The following is a 19,054-nucleotide window of genomic DNA, read 5'->3' as shown; positions in this document are numbered from 1 at the left end:
TCTTGCATGAAAAAACTTAGGCCAAAACTTTTAATTCATCACCTGCATCTAAATTACTGACCTTCTCTGCTGACGAATGACTGAACTGCACTGAAATATTAATTTTGAGTAAATGCTAAGAAAAATATTTCACTTTAAATGAACTGGTTTCATAAATTCCTACAGTAGGTTAATTTATTGGAGGATGTACATTTAATGTCAGCTTGTACAGCGTTTCAGATGACAATGCAGTCTTTGAAATGTAATTTCCTTTTTCACAATTCATAATTTTTAGTTTCTTCAGGAACTGGACAGGGGTCAGACTTTTGGAAAACTGCTTAAGAAACAAACAAAAAAAACTCTTCAAAAGCCTTCAAAGATTTTTCAGATTTTCAACAAGTACACTGTAAAAAGTGGCTCGTCAGATCTACTTAATAAATAATTACTTCATGTGGTAACAAGTAAATTAACTAGTCTTATTCAACCTAAATAAATACTTTGAATGAACGATTCTTTCGAAGGAATTTTTTGACTTGAATAAAACTAGTTAATTTACTTGTTACCACATGAAGTAATTATTTATTAAGTAGATCTGACGAGCCACTTTTTACAGTGTAACAACACGTTTATAATACCAACAAGAAAGCCACACAGGCAGTGCAAAAGGATTAAAAACACACACATACGTGTGTTCTCACCTCGATACAGTGTATCCATTGATTTGCAGGAACTTGAGGATGTCTTGTGCTTTTTCTCTGTCTTTGGATTTCTCTTTGGCAGTTAGAGTGTCGTAGGGAACCAGTAACGGATGGCTCCCTCCACCTGCAAAACAATCCAAAAACAATCCCTGCCCTCAGAGCTGGTCAGTGTCAGATCTATTACTGCTATAGTATTATAGTATATTATAGCAACCACTAAAAGGGCCTTATTAAAAATTTTAACAAATCAGAGGGCCAGAGAGTGTTTATATTTAAATAAGCCAAAACGTTAACAGCAAAATATAGCCACTTAGTGTACCTTCAAATATTACATGTGAAGATTTGATATATTTAGGCTATATTAGCTACAGATAACTGTTAAATCTATTTAAATGTCCCTAGGATGTGTGCTTATAGTGTTTATGTTGGTTGAACCGCAGCTGAAACCCAGCTGGTGTGTTTGGTGGTGTGACGTGTAACTGGGTAGAAAGCTGCTGGCCCATACATTGTTGTTGGGACTGGGGTGTCAGTACAAAATTAAGTTGCAGTGCATGCTGGGGATTGTAGTGCTACTGATTGTGAAATGGGCTAAAAATTAATAGAAAATCAAAACAATTTGAGGGCTGGGTTGGATTATGCGATGAGCCTGATCTGGCCCACATGGGTACTACACTCTCAGAAAAAAGGTATGAAGCTGCCCCTCTTGTCGCTGGGGTGGGACCCTCAAGGGTACATCTCAGTACCTTTAGTCAGGGAACATAATTGTACCAAAATCCATTGAAATTATATTATTTAAGCTGTACTGACTCCACACACCCCGTCTCGTCTCCAGGCTTTTAATTTTATTGTTCTATTATAAAATATTAGGTTATGAAAAGATACAAATACATACTTTTTACCTGGAAAAACGTATTTAAGGCTCACAATTGGACCTTAAAAGCACTGTTGTACCTTTGATGGAACATTTACATTGTTTGTACCTTGATGAACGAAAAATGTACCTGCGCAGAACCTTTATTTCTAACAGTGTATAGTAACAGCTGTGTTGCCTTATTTATCCAACATCAGTCATGAGGACTAAAGGGTGTTTACTGCACATGTATACTGGGAGCCTACAAGAGCAACATTACCCTACTTAGAAAGAAAATGGAGATTTAGGTTCCCAGGGGCTTTAGGTGTCCATCCACAAACTCTGACAGAGAAATGTCTGTAATGTTTCTAGCGACTTCTATTACCCTTAGAAACTGGTTTAAACTGCACAACGTCATTCTAATTGTACGATTTTCTACATGGCCTTTGTATGAGTTTTGTCGCTAAGGCTGTGTTCACATTACCAGGTTGAAGAGGCACAAATCTGCTATGTTCTGCTGTACTGTGACACAGATCTGATGTTTTCTGAGGTGTGAACATAAATCAATCAGATCTGAGCCACTATGGCTTTGTCCACATTACAATCCTTAGCATTCAATTCTGATTTTGTGCTCAGATCTGATCTTTCTGACTTCATGTTTCACCTTTGAGTGGGTAAAGTGACTGTATCTGTCAGTAATGTGAACGGAGCAGCACCCTGAAACAACCCACATACTCACATCCCAAAAAAAAGGCCACATGAATGAATCGCCTGCATCACTGCAAAGATAATTTACTCTGAACAGCTCTCAGTTGTTGATTATTAGAGCCAGATGACAGCAAAAAAGGTCAGATGCCTCGTTTTTGGCACTGACTGATAAAATTAAGTGCTGCTGCCAGGCCAACGCTGAATGATGACGCAGTGGAAAAATAAACAAACAAACAAAAAAAAACATGTGGATTCTGATCCAGCCCTTCTCTTTCATGTTATGTAGCCATAAACAGGATATGTATCTAATCTAGTATACTATGAAAGTGGCTCAGATCTGAATAGAAAAGGTGATATTTGTTTGTCCACACAGCTCAGATCAAATCAACAGATCTGTGATACATTAAGGCAAAAAATCTGATTTGTGCCACTTTAGCCGGGAGCTGTGAACATAGCCTTTCAAATGTGCTCAGATACAAATCCAATTTATAGCCACACACAACCTTAATAAGAACAGTCAGATCAGAATTGATGTGTTTTTACTCTGTGTGTCCACATATTACCATCATCATCCCTTGTTTGGAGTGTGGCAGCGGCGGCTGACTTGAAGCTTCTGCCAGTAAACGCTGTAGTAATCAAACTTCTGGCTTTTTTTTTTCCTTTCTCCCCTAATCATGAACAAGCTGATTAGATCAGACCTTTGGGATGGAGGCTTGTGCTGCTGATTATTCACATGACCCTACTGAACAGGAAGTGTGCATGCAGGTCGTTTCAGGGCACAGATTAGTTCACACGAAAGACAGACACAGTTCACTTACATATATGGACGTAAAGCGTCAAGGAAGATCAGATCTGAGCAAAAAATCAGAACTGAGGAATAAAGCTTGCATAGTGGATGATATCACCACTGACTGGATGCGCGTGGACACCAACACTACAAACACTCCATTCTTACAAATTCGTTTTTCAAAAGCCAACCAGAGTTGAATCATACGATTCAGCTTGAAAAGCCAAGTTGAATCATATCGCTGGTGAAAATGTCAACAAATCACAGACGCACCTTTGGCTTCCAGTTCCAGTTTCTTCTTTTTAGCCCAGATGTTATGATAGTTCTCAGCGAGCAGCTCTGCCATTGACTGCAAAACACAGTCCAATGCATTTCAATGATGCAAGTGATTTTTCATTTCAGTATCTTTATGTAATGTAAAGTAATGAACTGAGCACAGGTTTCTAAAAGCGTTGTGTGAGTATCGTTATCGGATCATTCTACCAAAGTAGTTCAAACTACGGTTCCATAGTTAAAATAAATAAATAAATAAAATAGATATGAAAAATTAAGCTTTCAACCTTTAGATATTTACAAAGATTATGAGCTTTTTAAACCCAATGCACTTTATTGAGACTGTAATAAGCTAAATATACACAAAATCACCATTTATAGGGTATGTTCTATTGGGAGGTGTCTGTCCCAAATCTTAACCACCACATTTACACTTCTGACTTCTTTTAAAGTGAAGTTGAAAGAGTTAGATTTAGCATGAGTTTCATTTTTAAATAAAAAAAAAAAATCCTTACTCAAAAAAATGTACTTGCACATTTTAATGTCACTAACGAAACACAAAGAGTTTTAGTCCATAGGTGGAGCTTTATTTCAGCCTTCACTTTAGAGCAGGAAGTAAGACTGCACATGGTGAGCAATTAGACCTCATTGTTTTAAATAGGGTTAATATATCCCAAAGTCTGAAAATCAGTGCGGAACATTAAGAATTGTCAGTACCGAAACACAATTTCTGCAAATTAAGTAAACTATTTTGTGTTTTCATAGAAAAAAAGCTGTTTACTAGTTACGAACTGGCTAACATTTTTGAGTTCTGCTCAAAATTAGCTAAAATTGTCACCATCGAAACAGTCACTGAAACATTTGGTAAAGTTTCAGTGGTGTTATGATTGTTTTGGTAGTGACAAATGGAATGTTCAATCATTTATTGTAGTAAAATAAACATAATTCAGGTACAGCGTCCCTCAAAGCAACATAATTTAAGTCTAAATTTCAAGTCAGTTCAAGTTAGAAGTCCAAAATGTGTTTTCAGCTCTGACTCTGAACCAGTTCAGTAGAATGACCCTCATACAATCTGACAACAATACTAAGATCATGACTGAGATCATATTATCACTACAATGTCTGTTTTTTTTTTAAACTGATAAGTATTATTTAATGGTATTAACTTTTTGACTCACATGTAGGTCCCGGGAGAGAGTCACGTTGCTCATGTCTACCGGACGGGGGCTGAATCCATGAGCGCCCTCTATGGACAGCTACAGGGAGCACATGTAATTAAAAGACTTTGTTTCAAAACAGCACAATGCACTAAAACACACTTTCAAATAACAACATGAACCTAAGCTTAAACACACAGGAGCTATTTGCTCATAACGTCTACTTCAAAGTGGCAATAATTAAGCATCTTAAAAATAGTTAAAAGATGTTAAATGAGCATTGAATCACTTAGCTAACAATTTTAGTTAACATTCAGCCAAAGCAGTATATTATACCCAGGAAACAGTGCACAAGTTTAAGTGCTTGAGTACATAATACCATTTATTCTTGACCTTTTAAGCACCCAGCAACCAAAATCAAAAGTACAGTGCTAGTGCTCATGCTAACAGGCCTAGTGAGGCCCCAATCAGAGTAAAGAGTGTTGTGACCTGGCTGGAGAGAGATATCCTGCGAGTGCGGCTGTGTAAGCTGGCCGGGTCACTCTCCCTTGTCCTTTCTATGCTCCAGCCCCACGACAACATGGTCTTCAGGGTCTCTCTGATAGGCCAGCGGTATACCTCTTTATCCTAGAGGAAAAACAAGAAAGAAGAGTGAATATTATTGGCCAAAAAAAGGTAATGTGATTGTTTTTAATATGAAATGAGCCATGCAAAATAAAATGTTACCACTACTGTACTGTATTAGACTTGCCTTCTGCATATAATGCAGTGCCTTGTTTACAGCAATTACTGCATGATTCTGCTATAACTGGCCACTTTATCAGAAACCCCTCTCTTCTTGCTTCACCCTGCTGGTGTACAATTACAGATTGTAGCCCATCTGTTCATACACAGTCTGTGTTATCCATCCTCTAGATCAGGGCTCTTTAATTAAAATTCAGGTTACACAAAGGTCCAATTGGAGAAAATATCCTCAAGCAAAGGTCCAGAACATCATAATGTCTAACTTGCATCATGATTCAGTGCCATATACTGTTTACTGAAGTAGCCTAGTAGGTATATGAACATCGTATACAGTCAACAACTGAATGTCAAATCAAATAAAGTGCAATTCAGTCATATTTCAACAACATTTATTGTCAGTTTTCTCTTTTAGAGCCGCCATATGAAATAACTTCCCTCTGACTCACTTTCTCCTCTGACTGCTGTTTCTTGCCTCGTCCCTCCCCTGTTTCTGCATCACTCACTCGAGTCTCAGCGCTCATCGTAATGCACAGATCTGATTGGCTGAGTAGCGTCACGTGTCATATTTACAACGCGTGCGAGTGGTCTGTGAGTCTTCCAGGTCACTAAAGCCATAAGTTATGCTGATTAAAATAGAACCACCCCATTGAAATTGAATAATTCTCTATAGTTTATCAGTTACAGGTCCGGGTTCGCATAGGACAGCGTCTGGGTCCGGACTCGGACCACGGTCCGCCGAATAGTGACCTCTACCCTAGATCTGCATCAACGGTTCATTTCTGACAAAAGAGCCACTTTTGTCTGGATATTTTTGGGCGGCGGTCCACCCTCAACCTAGCTGTGACACTGACGTGTAAAAATTCTAGCAACTCCTACCTGTTACACTCATACCAGCACCACACACACTACCACGTCAGTGTCACTGCTGTGCTGAGAACGATCCTCAACCCCAATTATATCTAGGCAACAGAGGTTCTGTGGTCAGAAACTGACCAATGAAGAATGGGGTAAAGGGGGGCTGACAAACTGAAGCAACAGATGTTCTACAGTCTGTAACTGTACACCTAAACAGTGGAGCTACAAAGTAGGTGGAGGTCATAAAGTGGACAGCGAGTGGAAGTACACGGTAGGAGTTTCTAATAAAGTGGACAATTTGTGTACATCAGTACTCCACAGCTCATTCTCTATGGGTAATATGATGCGAGTACCTTCTCAGACAGCCCCTTGTAAGGTTTCAGCAGGGGGTGAACTTTAGATGCCTCACACAGCTGCTCCCCGTGCACCCAGCCATTAGCAAACTACAGAGAGAGAGAAAGGAGAAAAGAGAAGGAAAAGACAGAGGAAAGAAAGAAAATTACACAATTAAAACATGACTATAAAAATACAGAATTACAGACAAGCACAAGCACATAAAAGAAACAGAGAGACACACAGAGTAAGTGATAGAGAGATAAAGAGGGAAAGACAGTACAGTCCCTATAGATGTGCAGCTCTGACAGCAGATGCTGCTACAGCTCTGAGCCTCATTACCTTCTCCATTGACCATTTCTCATGCGAGTGCTCTGCGTATTTATTGATGAAGTGATCCAGCTTCTCAGGAATATTCACGCTGAGGAAAAAGAATAATGACTCGATCAATCAACGAAGGCTTATGCTGTCATTTTCGTGGCTAATCAAATGTTTTTAAGGAAATATTTCAGACAGCTTGCATGCTAATAGCACTGATGAGAAGTTATAGTTAACACTTTTTAATTAAAATTATTGAAATTATAAGGGAATTTCACCAATTTTTTCAAAATGTCGATATAATTAATTCATTAACATGTAAACTAAGTCACTCAGAGTGGGCTGGTGTGAAACGCTTTGTCCTGGAGAAACGTCCAGAGTCAGAATTGTTCACAGTGCTGGTGATAAGAACCAGACGTCTGATGAGTTTAATGACCCCAAAGCTCCTGAACAGAAAGGTGTTGGATGAAATTGTTATGAATATGTTGCCTGATGCCTAAAGCTTTGTTTCATGATAGTTTTACAATGAAGTTTCAGAGGTTCATGAAGGATGTTGTGAGCAAAAATAGTCCCTAATTTTTTTTTTTTTTCAGATTTAACACTAAATAGTAAACAAAGTGAACAGTACACTAAATATTGGCATTGTAGACATTGTGACCCCTGGTTCCTATCAGCAGCACTGTAAAGAAATCTGAGTGAGTAAGTTTTTCTACAACAAACCATTTCACATCAAATCACTCTGAATGACCTTGTTTAGATCACAGTGATGAAATTGTGCAGAAACTGTGAAAAATTGGTGGGATTCCCCTTTAAGTCACACTAGTTTAGGGGCATGAGAGTTTTTTATGACAAGTTTTAATGACTATGGTGGGGTTTCTGTTTTTGGTTGATATCAAATATCAAAAATTGACAAAAAAATGAAAGAGGAAGTCGTATTTAAAAGGGCAATGCTTTTTTTCAGAGCCATTACAACAAAAACTAACACAGCATTCATCCTCAACCAAAAACCTAATGAGAAAAGGTATTACATGAGAAAAGTGCTACTAACTTGCTGGTGTCAACAGGCTGGGGGTTAAAGTTGCCCTTCTGCATCCATGGATGACTGCTTCTCCATCATGGCCACATAGTTGGACTCCATGTAGTCTGGAGGTAAAGCCCCAGCTACGGCACTCAGACACGGCAGAGCCAACTTAAACAGCTCTGCATCGTACCTCTACAGAAACAAACACATCACCATTACCATGTACATTGCTGAATGGGCCATTACACAACAACTCAGCCCGGACCGGTCCAGTCAGGAAATCAACAACCCATCATTTGAATAGAGGCGCCCAAACATTTGCATATGACTATAGGCAAGAGATGCATATGACATTCAGCTCTTTCGCTCCTCCTTTGCAGTAAAATAAAGCTGATCGTTCTAACACAGTCTTAACAATAAATGGTCTTAAACGCTGGAGTTCCTGTAACCTATAACTGCTAATTCACCAACTTTTGACCCTGATGATTGGCGCACAGACTGCTGGTCACCACAGGTCACCAATTCAAACAAGAAGCTGGCGAATCAGTAGCTGACTTCAGCCTCATAAAAAAGTCGAACGTTCAGATACATTTTACAAGAAACTAACCTCTTTCTACTTTTGAGGAAAAGTTTCCTGCTGGAGATGTGAGAAAAGCAGCTTTAGCTGAGCTAAAACTTACAGCAGAGCAAAGTAAGTTTGTGTTTTCTATTATTTCTTTTATTTTTTTTTAGCCTATACTAGTACATCAGCACATACTGAGACATATTTACAGCCAAGATGGTAAAATGAACATAAAATGTGTCTCTCAAGGTGGTTTGATTTTTGCTGAAAGACAAAATGGCTTTTCTTAACGTTTGGGTTGCCGACCCCTGAACTAGCTACACTATTATATGTACAATATACACCTCTATTATACAATTTTATGTGTATCTGCAATGAGATCACTATGGCTTATCTGATTTAAAAATCTCAGTTTATTAGAGACATTAAGGCTTTTATGATATCACACTAGTTACAGGCCCAGTAAAAGGGCTCAGTAAGGACCATATGATGTCAAGATGGACAGACTGTTCAGTACCTTTCTGGCCAGGGCATCAAAGATTCCCCAAAAGAGTTTTCTGGACAGGTGCAGCTCCTCATCAGATGCTGCTCCAAAGCTGCCCCACCCACCGGACAGGCAGTAGTACTTCCAGCACCGCTCATAGTGGTTAGTCAACAACTGGGAAAGGACACAAGTGAGAAGCTCAAGTCAGTTAATGCTTTGATATACAGTCTTTTAAATGAATAATTTAGCATTCACCACTATTAAAAGAGACCAGCTTTCACACAGGTTGTAGTGCTTTATTTTCCAGCTGTTGTCGTCCACAGCCACGCCGTACATGAGCAAAGCTTTTCTCTTTTCTAACAGCTTGTTCTCTCCGCTAGGTCTATCTCTCATCTTCTCTCTTTCAGCACACACACACACACACACACACACACACACACTCTGGGGCAGTTCCTAGCGCCAACCTCTCCAATAAGACTCCTTAGCAAAATAAACCCAGTGAATAAATGCTGAAGAACACACAACCTAAAACTAACAATGTCAAAAACATTTCTTGAACATGCTACAATACTTTGCAGTAAAAAAAGGGACACAAAGAATTTGCAATCAAAATCACGCTAAATAGTCTCTACTTTACATTAACTTCAAATGGAGACTAAACAATTACGTTCAACTGGTCCACTTTACATTGGAAAGCATTAAACAGGATGGCTGAAGCACTTCGGGCAGATGTAGCTTAATTTTAGTTATCACACATATTCACACATTTTCCAAAGTTTCTTCATGGTTCTGTGGCAGTGTGATGTTGTTACACTAGATTATTCACTTCAGGGATTTTATTTTGAAATTAGCAAGGGCTTTTAACTGTTGGAGCATTCATTGAGGAGAGAAAGGGGGGACTATTAAATGTAAAATTCTTTCTGTAAATTTCTGAGTTTTAATTATTTTATTGTTTCTTTTGTCTACGGCAAATTATTTAGCTTGAGGAATATATAAGAGAGAAGTCTGATTTACTAGAGCAAGTTCAATATGGGAGGAGTTTTAGCAGCCATTACGTGAGTGGAGTACGAAGTAGGTCGTAGCCCCACCTTTCGTCCTCTTTGGAAAACGCCACTGTGAGAGAAGCTATGTACTGGCACAGCTCCGTAATTTTGAGTTAAAACACACTTTGTATTTTCCCGTTTTCGACATAAAATGAGTTCATTCAGTCACAAAAACAATATGTCACACACTGGTTATGCTGTTGTGCAGTTAAAACACTGTTTTATGAGGTTTAAGTACGTTTTTATTCGCTGTTGGCCACAAGTTATGTTAAGGTGGAATGCTAGTCGTGAAGTTAGAGTATGGATGCTAATTGTTCACAGGATATTTCTTATTTCTTTTGCTCAATATGACAAGATTAAACCGACAGTGTATGCATTTGGTTGTTTGTAAAGAAGAGCTGTAACTTTTATTCATCATTTTAGGGTTGTATAGTTCGTGTAGTGTAACAGCTTTATTGTGATATGAGTGCACGGTGTTTAACAGGCGCTGCTGAGAGCACGAGAGAGAGAAAAGCTAATGAAGCCTGTTTATTCGCCTTTTGTAAACTCTGTGCAGGTATGTTGAGTTACATTGTCAAATATATGTTAATCTTTTATTGTTCAGTAAATGGGGAGCATGTACAGCTTACAGGTCACTTTATATGAATTTTTTTTATTATTATTATTATTTTCTTTTAAGGTATGATTGATGAAATCTCTCTTTGGAAAACGCCACTGTGAGAGAAGGCGCTGCTGAGAGCACGAGAGAGAGAAAAGCGAATGAAGCCTGTTTATTCGCCTTTTGTAAACTCTGTGCAGGTGGGGAAAATAAATGCTCTCTCATGTTAAGCTGGTGTGCTGATGTCATCACTTCATTCATCATCTAACCCTACACAATGCAGAAGTCAACCCGTTACAGTTCCATAACTGAGATGTAAACAGTCATTCAGAGTGGTTTGATGTGAAACTGTTCACTGTAGAGAGACTCTGATCTCTTTACAGTGGTGGTGATGGGAATCAGGGGTCACAATGTCTACAACACAAACATGGCCATTTCATTTACTATCAAAACCACCAGCGAACCTGAGTTTTTGTATGTAATGTTGATAAAACAGAAAACAAAAATGGTTTTCTCTGGTAACTATTTAGCCTTACAACACCCTGGCATGTACCCCTCTGCCTTTAATGTAGTTTAAAAAGAACATTTAAGTCAAAAGGCATCTGGCAAAATATTCATAACAGCTTCATGTTGGTCAGGGAGCTTTTAGAGGCATTAAACTCTTCAGACGTCTGGTTCCTATCACCTATCACTTTGTTTAATCTTAATGATTTAACTATGCAGACATATGCAAAAATGTCCCTTTAATAACTGCTGCCTGTGTGATTCTGCATTTGAAAGGTTTATCTTTGTGTTAGAAACTACAGGTTATACAGGTGTGTTAACCTGGTACAACTCTGTGAAGCTGGTATAAATGATGCCAATTACATGCTAATTGGTGTTGACAGGTGCTAAACTGTTCAGCAGAGGTGTCCAGGGGTGGTGCTCTCACCTTTAGGGGCATTTTAGTGTGCTCGTTCAGCAAGGGAACATCAAACACCAGACGCCTCAGCAGATGCTGCATCATCGAAGGCCTCAGTTTGCTACAGAGACACATGCACAATATTAATAATACACCTCAGAAGAAATGTGCCTGATCTGAGAGCAGTTTCTGCCTTTTATTTATAAATTAAAATGATAAAGTGAGTAGTGGAGACCACTGTATTTATATAGCGCCTATAGCACTTTAAAAGTATCATTAGCCAGGTTGACCAAATATAAAAAAAGTATAAGTACAATATAAAGAAATAAAAATGTATAAAAAATGAAAATGCAGGAACAATAAATGCAATAACTAAAATGTAATACAAGATTATAATAAAAAATAATCACCGGAAAAAAGTAAAATAAGGAACAATTAAATTATACAAATTCAAGACGTATATTAAAAGAATTACATTTGTCAACAAAGAAAGTTAAATGAATATCCGTCATAAAGAGATTAACACAACTGCATACGCACTCAAACAGAAACACAGATACATTCACAGGTGTATTCACTCACCCACACACAGCGAGCAGGCACTCCTCGATGGCGTCCCGCTGGGCTTTGGTGAGGCAGCAGCCCTTGGACAGCCGGTAGACGGTGTGGAGCAGGGAGTCAATCAACGAGGCGAACGGCTCCGTCCCGGCAAACAGAGGGGCACACTTGGTCAGCAGAGGCAGCACGGCCGTACACAGGTACCGATTCAGAGCCAAAGCCATGTCTGTAGCACTCAAAGCAGCCTACAGAGCACAGAGCACCAGAAGAGAGAGGTCAAATGTCAAATATGGGATATAGCAGTAGATGAAAAATGAAAAAGTCTGAAGCTGAAGATACGAAACACCAACCTCAGTTCTAAAATAGACAGTAAGTGAAATGCAAATAAAAACAGAAAGCAGTGATCTGTAAATCTAATCTGATCTACATTAAACGAAGACAGTAGAGAGTCGAGATGAGTAATGTTTCACCCCATCAACGTCAGAATATATACATTTTTTTGTGAATATACGCTCATTATGAAATTGATGCATGCAACATTCCAAAAAATAAACAGGGCACTTTAAGACTAGGAACATTGTGAAGCATCTCAAACAGGTGAAGCAATCAGGTTTGGGTATAAAAGGAGCATCCAGGAAGGGCGAAGTCCTTCATGAGCAAGGATGGGTTGAGGCTCACCACTCTGCCAAAAAGTGTGTCCGCAAATAATCCAGCAACTTTCCTCAACAAGCGTTGGGAAGGATTTTAGGTATTTCACATCTACAGTGTAGAATATCATCAAAAGATTAAGAGAATCTGGAGAAATCTCTGTGCATAAAGGACAAGGCTGAACACCACAACTAAATACCCATGACCTTTGAAACCTCAGATGCCATTTATTTTAGATTTTTTAATATCTTTTGGAGAAAATGTCAGATTTAAGCAGAGGGTGTGTTAACGTATCAAAAAAATTGTTATTTTGACTGAAGGTATTCAAACGTTTGCTGTCTGCATCCAGTGCGGAAGTCTTTTTTTTGTTGTAGGACCTGATGTAGGTACAATATCTATGAAAGTGACGAATCATCTGAAAGCAACGACTGAGTGAAGGGCATCTTAGGTCTCAGTGCTTTTTCCTCTGTCATCATCTCATCATTGGATCTTTTCTACATGTCCTCAAAGGGACCAACTAAGACAGACAGAAAAGATGAAAGGAAAGGAAAACAGGACATACAAAAGATACGAGATGCACCCCATGTGACTGACCGTATCCAAAGAAGCGGCGGCCCTGAGGTCGGGCAGGAAGCCGACCTCCAGCAAGTGAAGCAAGAAGTTCTGGTCCTCAATACCATAAACACGGTCCAGAAACAGAACCATCGCAGCCTTGTGATCCGGACAGAACCCAGCAGACATGTCTGGCTCCACCACAGAACCATCTGAGGCACAAACAGGCAAAATATAACAACAAAACAAAAATGTAGAGCATGAACATGGAAGTGTGGGACACTGTCAGCAATTTGTTTCTTATTGTTTACTGATTATTGTAGATCCTTGCTGTATCAAATCTAAATACTACTGACATTGTTGCATGGCAATAAAGAACCTTGAATCTTGTCGCTACTTCCTCTGTCATCTGTCTTTACAGGGCTGTTAGCTTTTCAGGTCAGATTTTTTGGTCATTTAAAAAGTATGTACGTAATTAAAGCAAGGACAGCTGACAAAGCCAACTTACAGTTCATCCTTTTATTATTCAACGTTTTTTTTGCAGCATTTCCACAGGTCAAAGAAACCAGCTGGGATACCACAGCAATGCCCATGCAATACCTTAGCAACCACTCGGGAAACCACAGAAATGACCTAACATCACCTTAGCAACCACCTGGGATAACAAAGCATAGCCTTGTGACACCTTAGAAACCACCTGGAATAACACAAAAATGGCCTCGCAACACCTTAGCAACCACATGGGACACCAAAGGAAAGCCCTTGCAACCCCTTATCAACCACCTAGGGCACCGCAGCATGGCCTAGCAACACCTTAACAACAGCCTGGGATACCATAGCAACAGCTTAGCAACCACCTGGGATAACATAGCGATGACCTAGTAGCAACTTAGCAACCATCTGGGTAGAACATACACTAGTGGGGCTCTAGCAATGGCCTGGCAACACCATAGCAACCTCCTGGGACACCTCAGCAACAGCTTTGTCAACTTTCCTCTTCTAGGCAACATTGCTAATATCAGTGAACATGCACATTACCCTTAGCATGTTACCCTCATCCAGCATGTATCAGCAGAGTGTGTCCTTTACCTTTAGCGAGAGTCGGCATGGGGAAGGGAATGCTGATGACTCCTTCCAGGTCCTCGATGGGAATGAGAGAGCGAAGGATGGCCCGGATACGGATCGCCTCCCCTTTACCAGCATGGATCAGCTACAGAAAGATTTTAAGTGAATTATTTTAATTTGTTCCGCTGTACGTCGCAGGCCGATATCCGGAAATTCAAAATAAAAACATTTTGGGTTTGTGTACAAATTCGAGACTCACATGCATCTCCGGAGCGCAGCGGCCCAGCAGATCAATCAGAGCAGCGTAGAAGGTCATGATGGCATTACCCATGTGTATGGTGTCATCCTCCTCATCCTCCAACATATCACTGCTGCTGAACACACACACACACACACATATACACACATAAACACACACACACACACACACACACACACATACACACAAATAAACACACATACACACACACATTCATATATTTTTATTTCCTTTTGATATTTACCTTTATTTAACCAGGGCAATTACACTGCAATTAAAAATCTCTTTTACAAGTGAGTCCTGGCCAAGAAGGCAGCACACAAAGAAAATCAACAAAGAAACAAAACCACCACAACCAACCAAGTATAAATTATCTTCAAATCACTCAAGGAAATAAACTGCTCCAATTTCAAATGTTTTTTGCAGATGGAGCACTGTAACTAACTATGCCTTGCCATATTTAGACCGTACTATTGGAATGTCCAGCTGAACATAACCATCCATCCATCCATCATCTAAACCGCTTATCCTTCTGGGTCGCAGTGGGGTGCTGGAGCCTATCCCAGCTGTCATTGGGCGGAAGGCAGGATACACCCTGGACAGGTCGCCAATCCATCGCAGGGCAGACAGACAGACATACACAGTCACTCACACCTAGGGGCAATTTAGCACGTCCAATTAGCCTGACTGCATGTTTTTGGACTGTGGGAGGAAACCGGAGTACCCGGAGGAAACCCACGCAGACACGGGGAGAACATGCAAACTCGACACAGAAATGACCCTGGTCACCCAGCCGGGAATCAAACCCAGGCCCTTCTTGCTGTGAGGCGACAGTGCTACCCACTGTGCCACCGTGCCGCCCTGAATATAATTAGAACGTAAATTGTACTAAGACTTGTTTGTTGATATGAACGCAGACAAATATGAAGGAAGCTAATCAATAATCATTTTGTAGACAAAATTTATCCGATTAATTTGTCTTCGCACTGAAAGTGAAGGCCAACATATATATATATATATATATATACACATATATATATATATATATATATATATATATATATATATATATATATATATATATATATATATATATAGATCGTTGTTGTCGGAAGAAAACCTTGTATCTCCAAAATGGTAACTTTACAGGAGAAGGAAAAAACATACTTTACTTTTAATGTAAGTCAATGGAACCAGAAATTTTTCCAAGTCATTTTTGGGCGTTTCTTTTGGTCCAATCATCATGAAATTTACACACAATGTAAAGGACGACAAATATTTTCAAATAATTTTTAAAAATGGAAAAGCGACAAAAATGGAGATATAAGGTTTTCTTCCGGCAACAGTGATATATACATATATATATATATATATATGTATATATATATATATATATATATATATATATATATATATATATACATATGTGTGTGTGTGTGTGTGTGTGTGTACACATATTTATTTAGTACCACCCAGTTCTGGTTCTGGACAGCCTTAGCCTAGAACAGGTCATTTTCCTGCTCTAACAAACTCTAACTCATCGGTTAACTCTTTAAGGCTGAGGCAAAATAAGAAATTCTCTCTGTGTGTTGTTTTAATTTTGATATGTAAAAAAAAACATCAGCCAAAGCTGAACATTCATACATTTTTAATCTACCAATTTAAGCAAGAAACACATGAATAGGAAAACACTTCACATTTCAGTGGCTTTCATTGTGTGTTTATGTGTCCTGTAGTGCCTACAGTGTTTTGCTGTCCTCTGATGTAGGGGATGGTCCGTCTCGGCTGGGGTCCTCTGATATTTTAATAGCTTCCTCCATCGCGGCTAGCAACCCGTTCCCACCCTCACCACGCAGGGCGGGGCCAAAGCACTCAGGCCGACGAATCAGAAGCCGGACAACGACGTTAGCGTTCTCCTCCACACTCTCACCTGCAAAGGGACACGGAGTGACAGACAGAAAGAGAGGAGACAGATATTCATAGACATATAAAAGACATAAATGGCATTTTCTCTCTGCTCACTCTTGCTGTGACTCACAGCTTGTCTGTATTAGCCAGATGTAAACAAAGTGTGTGGCTCTGACCGTTACAGAAGACAGCGAAGCGGAGGAAGTCCAGATATCGCTCTCCCTCCACGGGATTCCAGCCTATATCAGGATAACCTTTAGACACCAACATCACGCAGCTCTGCAGCCCACAGCCCGCCAGGTACTGAACCACCTGCACACATACACGCATAAACATTCAGATATAAGTGTGATGAAGCTAAAACAACCCCCCAAAATCTTACTCTACAGTCATGTATGTGCAGCCACACTTCAGTTACACGCTATTATGACGAACACATTAGTTTCAACATATTTCCTGAATAATTCATAGTAGTTACTGTATAATAAATCTCAATATTATGTGGCTAGAGTTTAAGGGATTTATGCATTAATACGCAATCCCTTTCTTAGATTCTGTGTTTTAAGGGCTTATGTTATTTAGACTTAAGCCGGCTGTATATATATTTTTTAATGAAAACAATGGTTTGAAGCAAAACAAAGTCTTTTTGGCCAAAACAATGCGGTAATTTGATTTTGTTTACTGCAAAATTGGTGTCATGGCAAGCGAAATGATCTTAAATCTAGTCATTATATCTAATATTTCTCACGTTGTGATTATTGCTTGTTTACTATAAGATTATTTAACTCATTTCTAGATGTTTTAAGTTATTTTCGTGAGTCAAATTATCTCACTATATTGGCGGATAATATTGCTTGTTGTAAGAAATGTGCTTGCAACAAGCCAAATGATCTGACAATGTAGTGAGACAGTTTTACTTACTAAAATCCCTTTAAACAAGTAAAAAATGCCTAGGAATAAGTTATAATCTTATAATAAGCTAACAATAACATCCAAATGAGAAATATTAGACATACCGACTAGATTTAAGATCATTTCACTTGATATGACTTTTGCACTGTTCAGTACAGTGTGTGACCCCTGCTGAACAGAACTCCTAATCACTGCTTCATTTGTTTTGTGACCTTTCTTTGACTACAACTGCTACAAATGACCACACTATTCATTCGGAGACCTCAGCCTGACTATGTTTGGTCTTTGTCGTCACGTCAATTGAGACCTCCTCCTGACTACAATTAGTCCACATGACCACATCATCCATTCTCAGATCTCATCCTGACTATGACAGCTTCAAACTGCCATTTGTTCTAGGACCTCCTGCTGACCACCACTGGTCCAAATCACTACGTCATTTGTTCTGGGACCTCCTGCTGACCACCACTGGTCCAAATCACTACGTCATTTGTTCTTGGACCTCCTGCTGACTGTGTTTGGTCCAAATAATCACATTTTTAATTCTGAGAACCCCCCCCTTGACTGCACTCTCAAAAATAAAGGTACAAAACAGTCACTGGGGCAGTACCCCTCTTGTCACTGGGGTGGGACCCTCAAGGGTACATCTCAGTACCTTTAGACAGGGAACATAATTGTGCCATAATCTCATCTCCAGGCTTTTTATTTTATTGTTCTGTTATAAAACAGTAGCTTATGAAAAGGTACAAAGTGTAGGTACAAAGTGGTTAGTATTTAGGTTTTGTGAAGTTCCTTCATCGTTTGAAATATACTGCCAGCTTTAGGATGTCTGGTCTCATGAAGTCGGCTGTATTGTAATTCTAATGGCCTCATCAAAGCTCCTTGTCTATGCCTAACTAGTCTTCACTGTTAAATCACCCAGACTTTCTGAGCTCACAGCTAAAGTTCATATCGTTGGACAAACTGCATGAAAACTGGTGTGAGCCAGCTTTTCTTTAGTTCAGTCCATTTCGACAGGTGTGAACACTCCAGCCGTACTTGCGCACCCAACAACTGAACTGTGGTCATGGGTCTCAGGCTACTTCTAAGCCAACAGTGGTTCAGCTCAGTGAGGTTAGGAACGCATATTTATGATCTTATCCTACCAAATGTGACAGCGTTTGTACTGACATGCCGATTTGCATGCGATTAATATAACCTGACTATTTGTATGGCTCATTTTGTAGTAGGTAAAGGTGGCGGGAACCCCTGTAAAAATTACTAACATGCTTAATTCAGACAAAACTAAAACAACTGAGAAACGCCGGCAGTAATTACATGACCCTATGAACAACTAATCCTGTCAGAACAGTGCTTTAGCCTGCCTCTCTGCTGGCCATTAATACCTAATAAACTACAAATCCATTAGTTTATAACTTGTCTGCTTTCACTCCAAAGCTCTAGTTGCTGGTACTCAATCAGTCAGCCTGCAACACCAGAGACAACAGTGACTGGCTGTGTGAGTTTAAGTTGTTTGCAAAAGTTTGCAAATTTGAAGAGACAGCACATAAAATGATGCTGCATTGTACTGTCTAAAAAATCATGTTGGTGTACAAGATATCAGTTACATATGACGATAAATGAAATTAACCTATTGACGTCTCAACCCATGCAAATAAATCTCTTTCAGTGTGTGAAACAACCCGAATTCCGATCAAAAAAAAAGAGTGATCCAAGTGTTACTTTACAAAGTTGCTTCAAAATATTTTAACACATAGTCTTGTGTCTGGATATAATGCAGAATATTCAGGAATCCATTCTCTGTGTTCCAGCCTGTGCGCTGTTTTTAGATGTGCTTGGTC

General features: G+C 39.4%; 1 protein-coding gene across 1 annotated transcript in view; it reads right to left on the bottom strand.

Moving 5' to 3' along the window:
• Positions 1-19,054, bottom strand: part of ryr2a (ryanodine receptor 2a (cardiac)) — a 368,896-nt gene that overhangs the window by 93,561 nt on the left and 256,281 nt on the right. Inside the window, 16 exon segments of the mRNA XM_036571987.1 lie at positions 678-801; positions 3,296-3,371; positions 4,474-4,551; positions 4,942-5,079; positions 6,405-6,494; positions 6,727-6,805; positions 7,751-7,785; positions 7,787-7,915; positions 8,803-8,943; positions 11,342-11,432; positions 11,894-12,114; positions 13,112-13,281; positions 14,159-14,279; positions 14,394-14,505; positions 16,137-16,323; positions 16,478-16,613. Of these exon segments, the coding sequence (XP_036427880.1) occupies positions 678-801; positions 3,296-3,371; positions 4,474-4,551; positions 4,942-5,079; positions 6,405-6,494; positions 6,727-6,805; positions 7,751-7,785; positions 7,787-7,915; positions 8,803-8,943; positions 11,342-11,432; positions 11,894-12,114; positions 13,112-13,281; positions 14,159-14,279; positions 14,394-14,505; positions 16,137-16,323; positions 16,478-16,613 (1,928 nt within the window).

The sequence above is a fragment of the Colossoma macropomum genome, unplaced genomic scaffold (assembly GCF_904425465.1).
Source record: "Colossoma macropomum unplaced genomic scaffold, Colossoma_macropomum, whole genome shotgun sequence".
Lineage (NCBI taxonomy): Eukaryota > Metazoa > Chordata > Actinopteri > Characiformes > Serrasalmidae > Colossoma > Colossoma macropomum.
The sequence above is the reverse complement of the archived record's forward strand: the minus strand, read 5'-3'. Positions and strand labels throughout refer to the sequence as shown.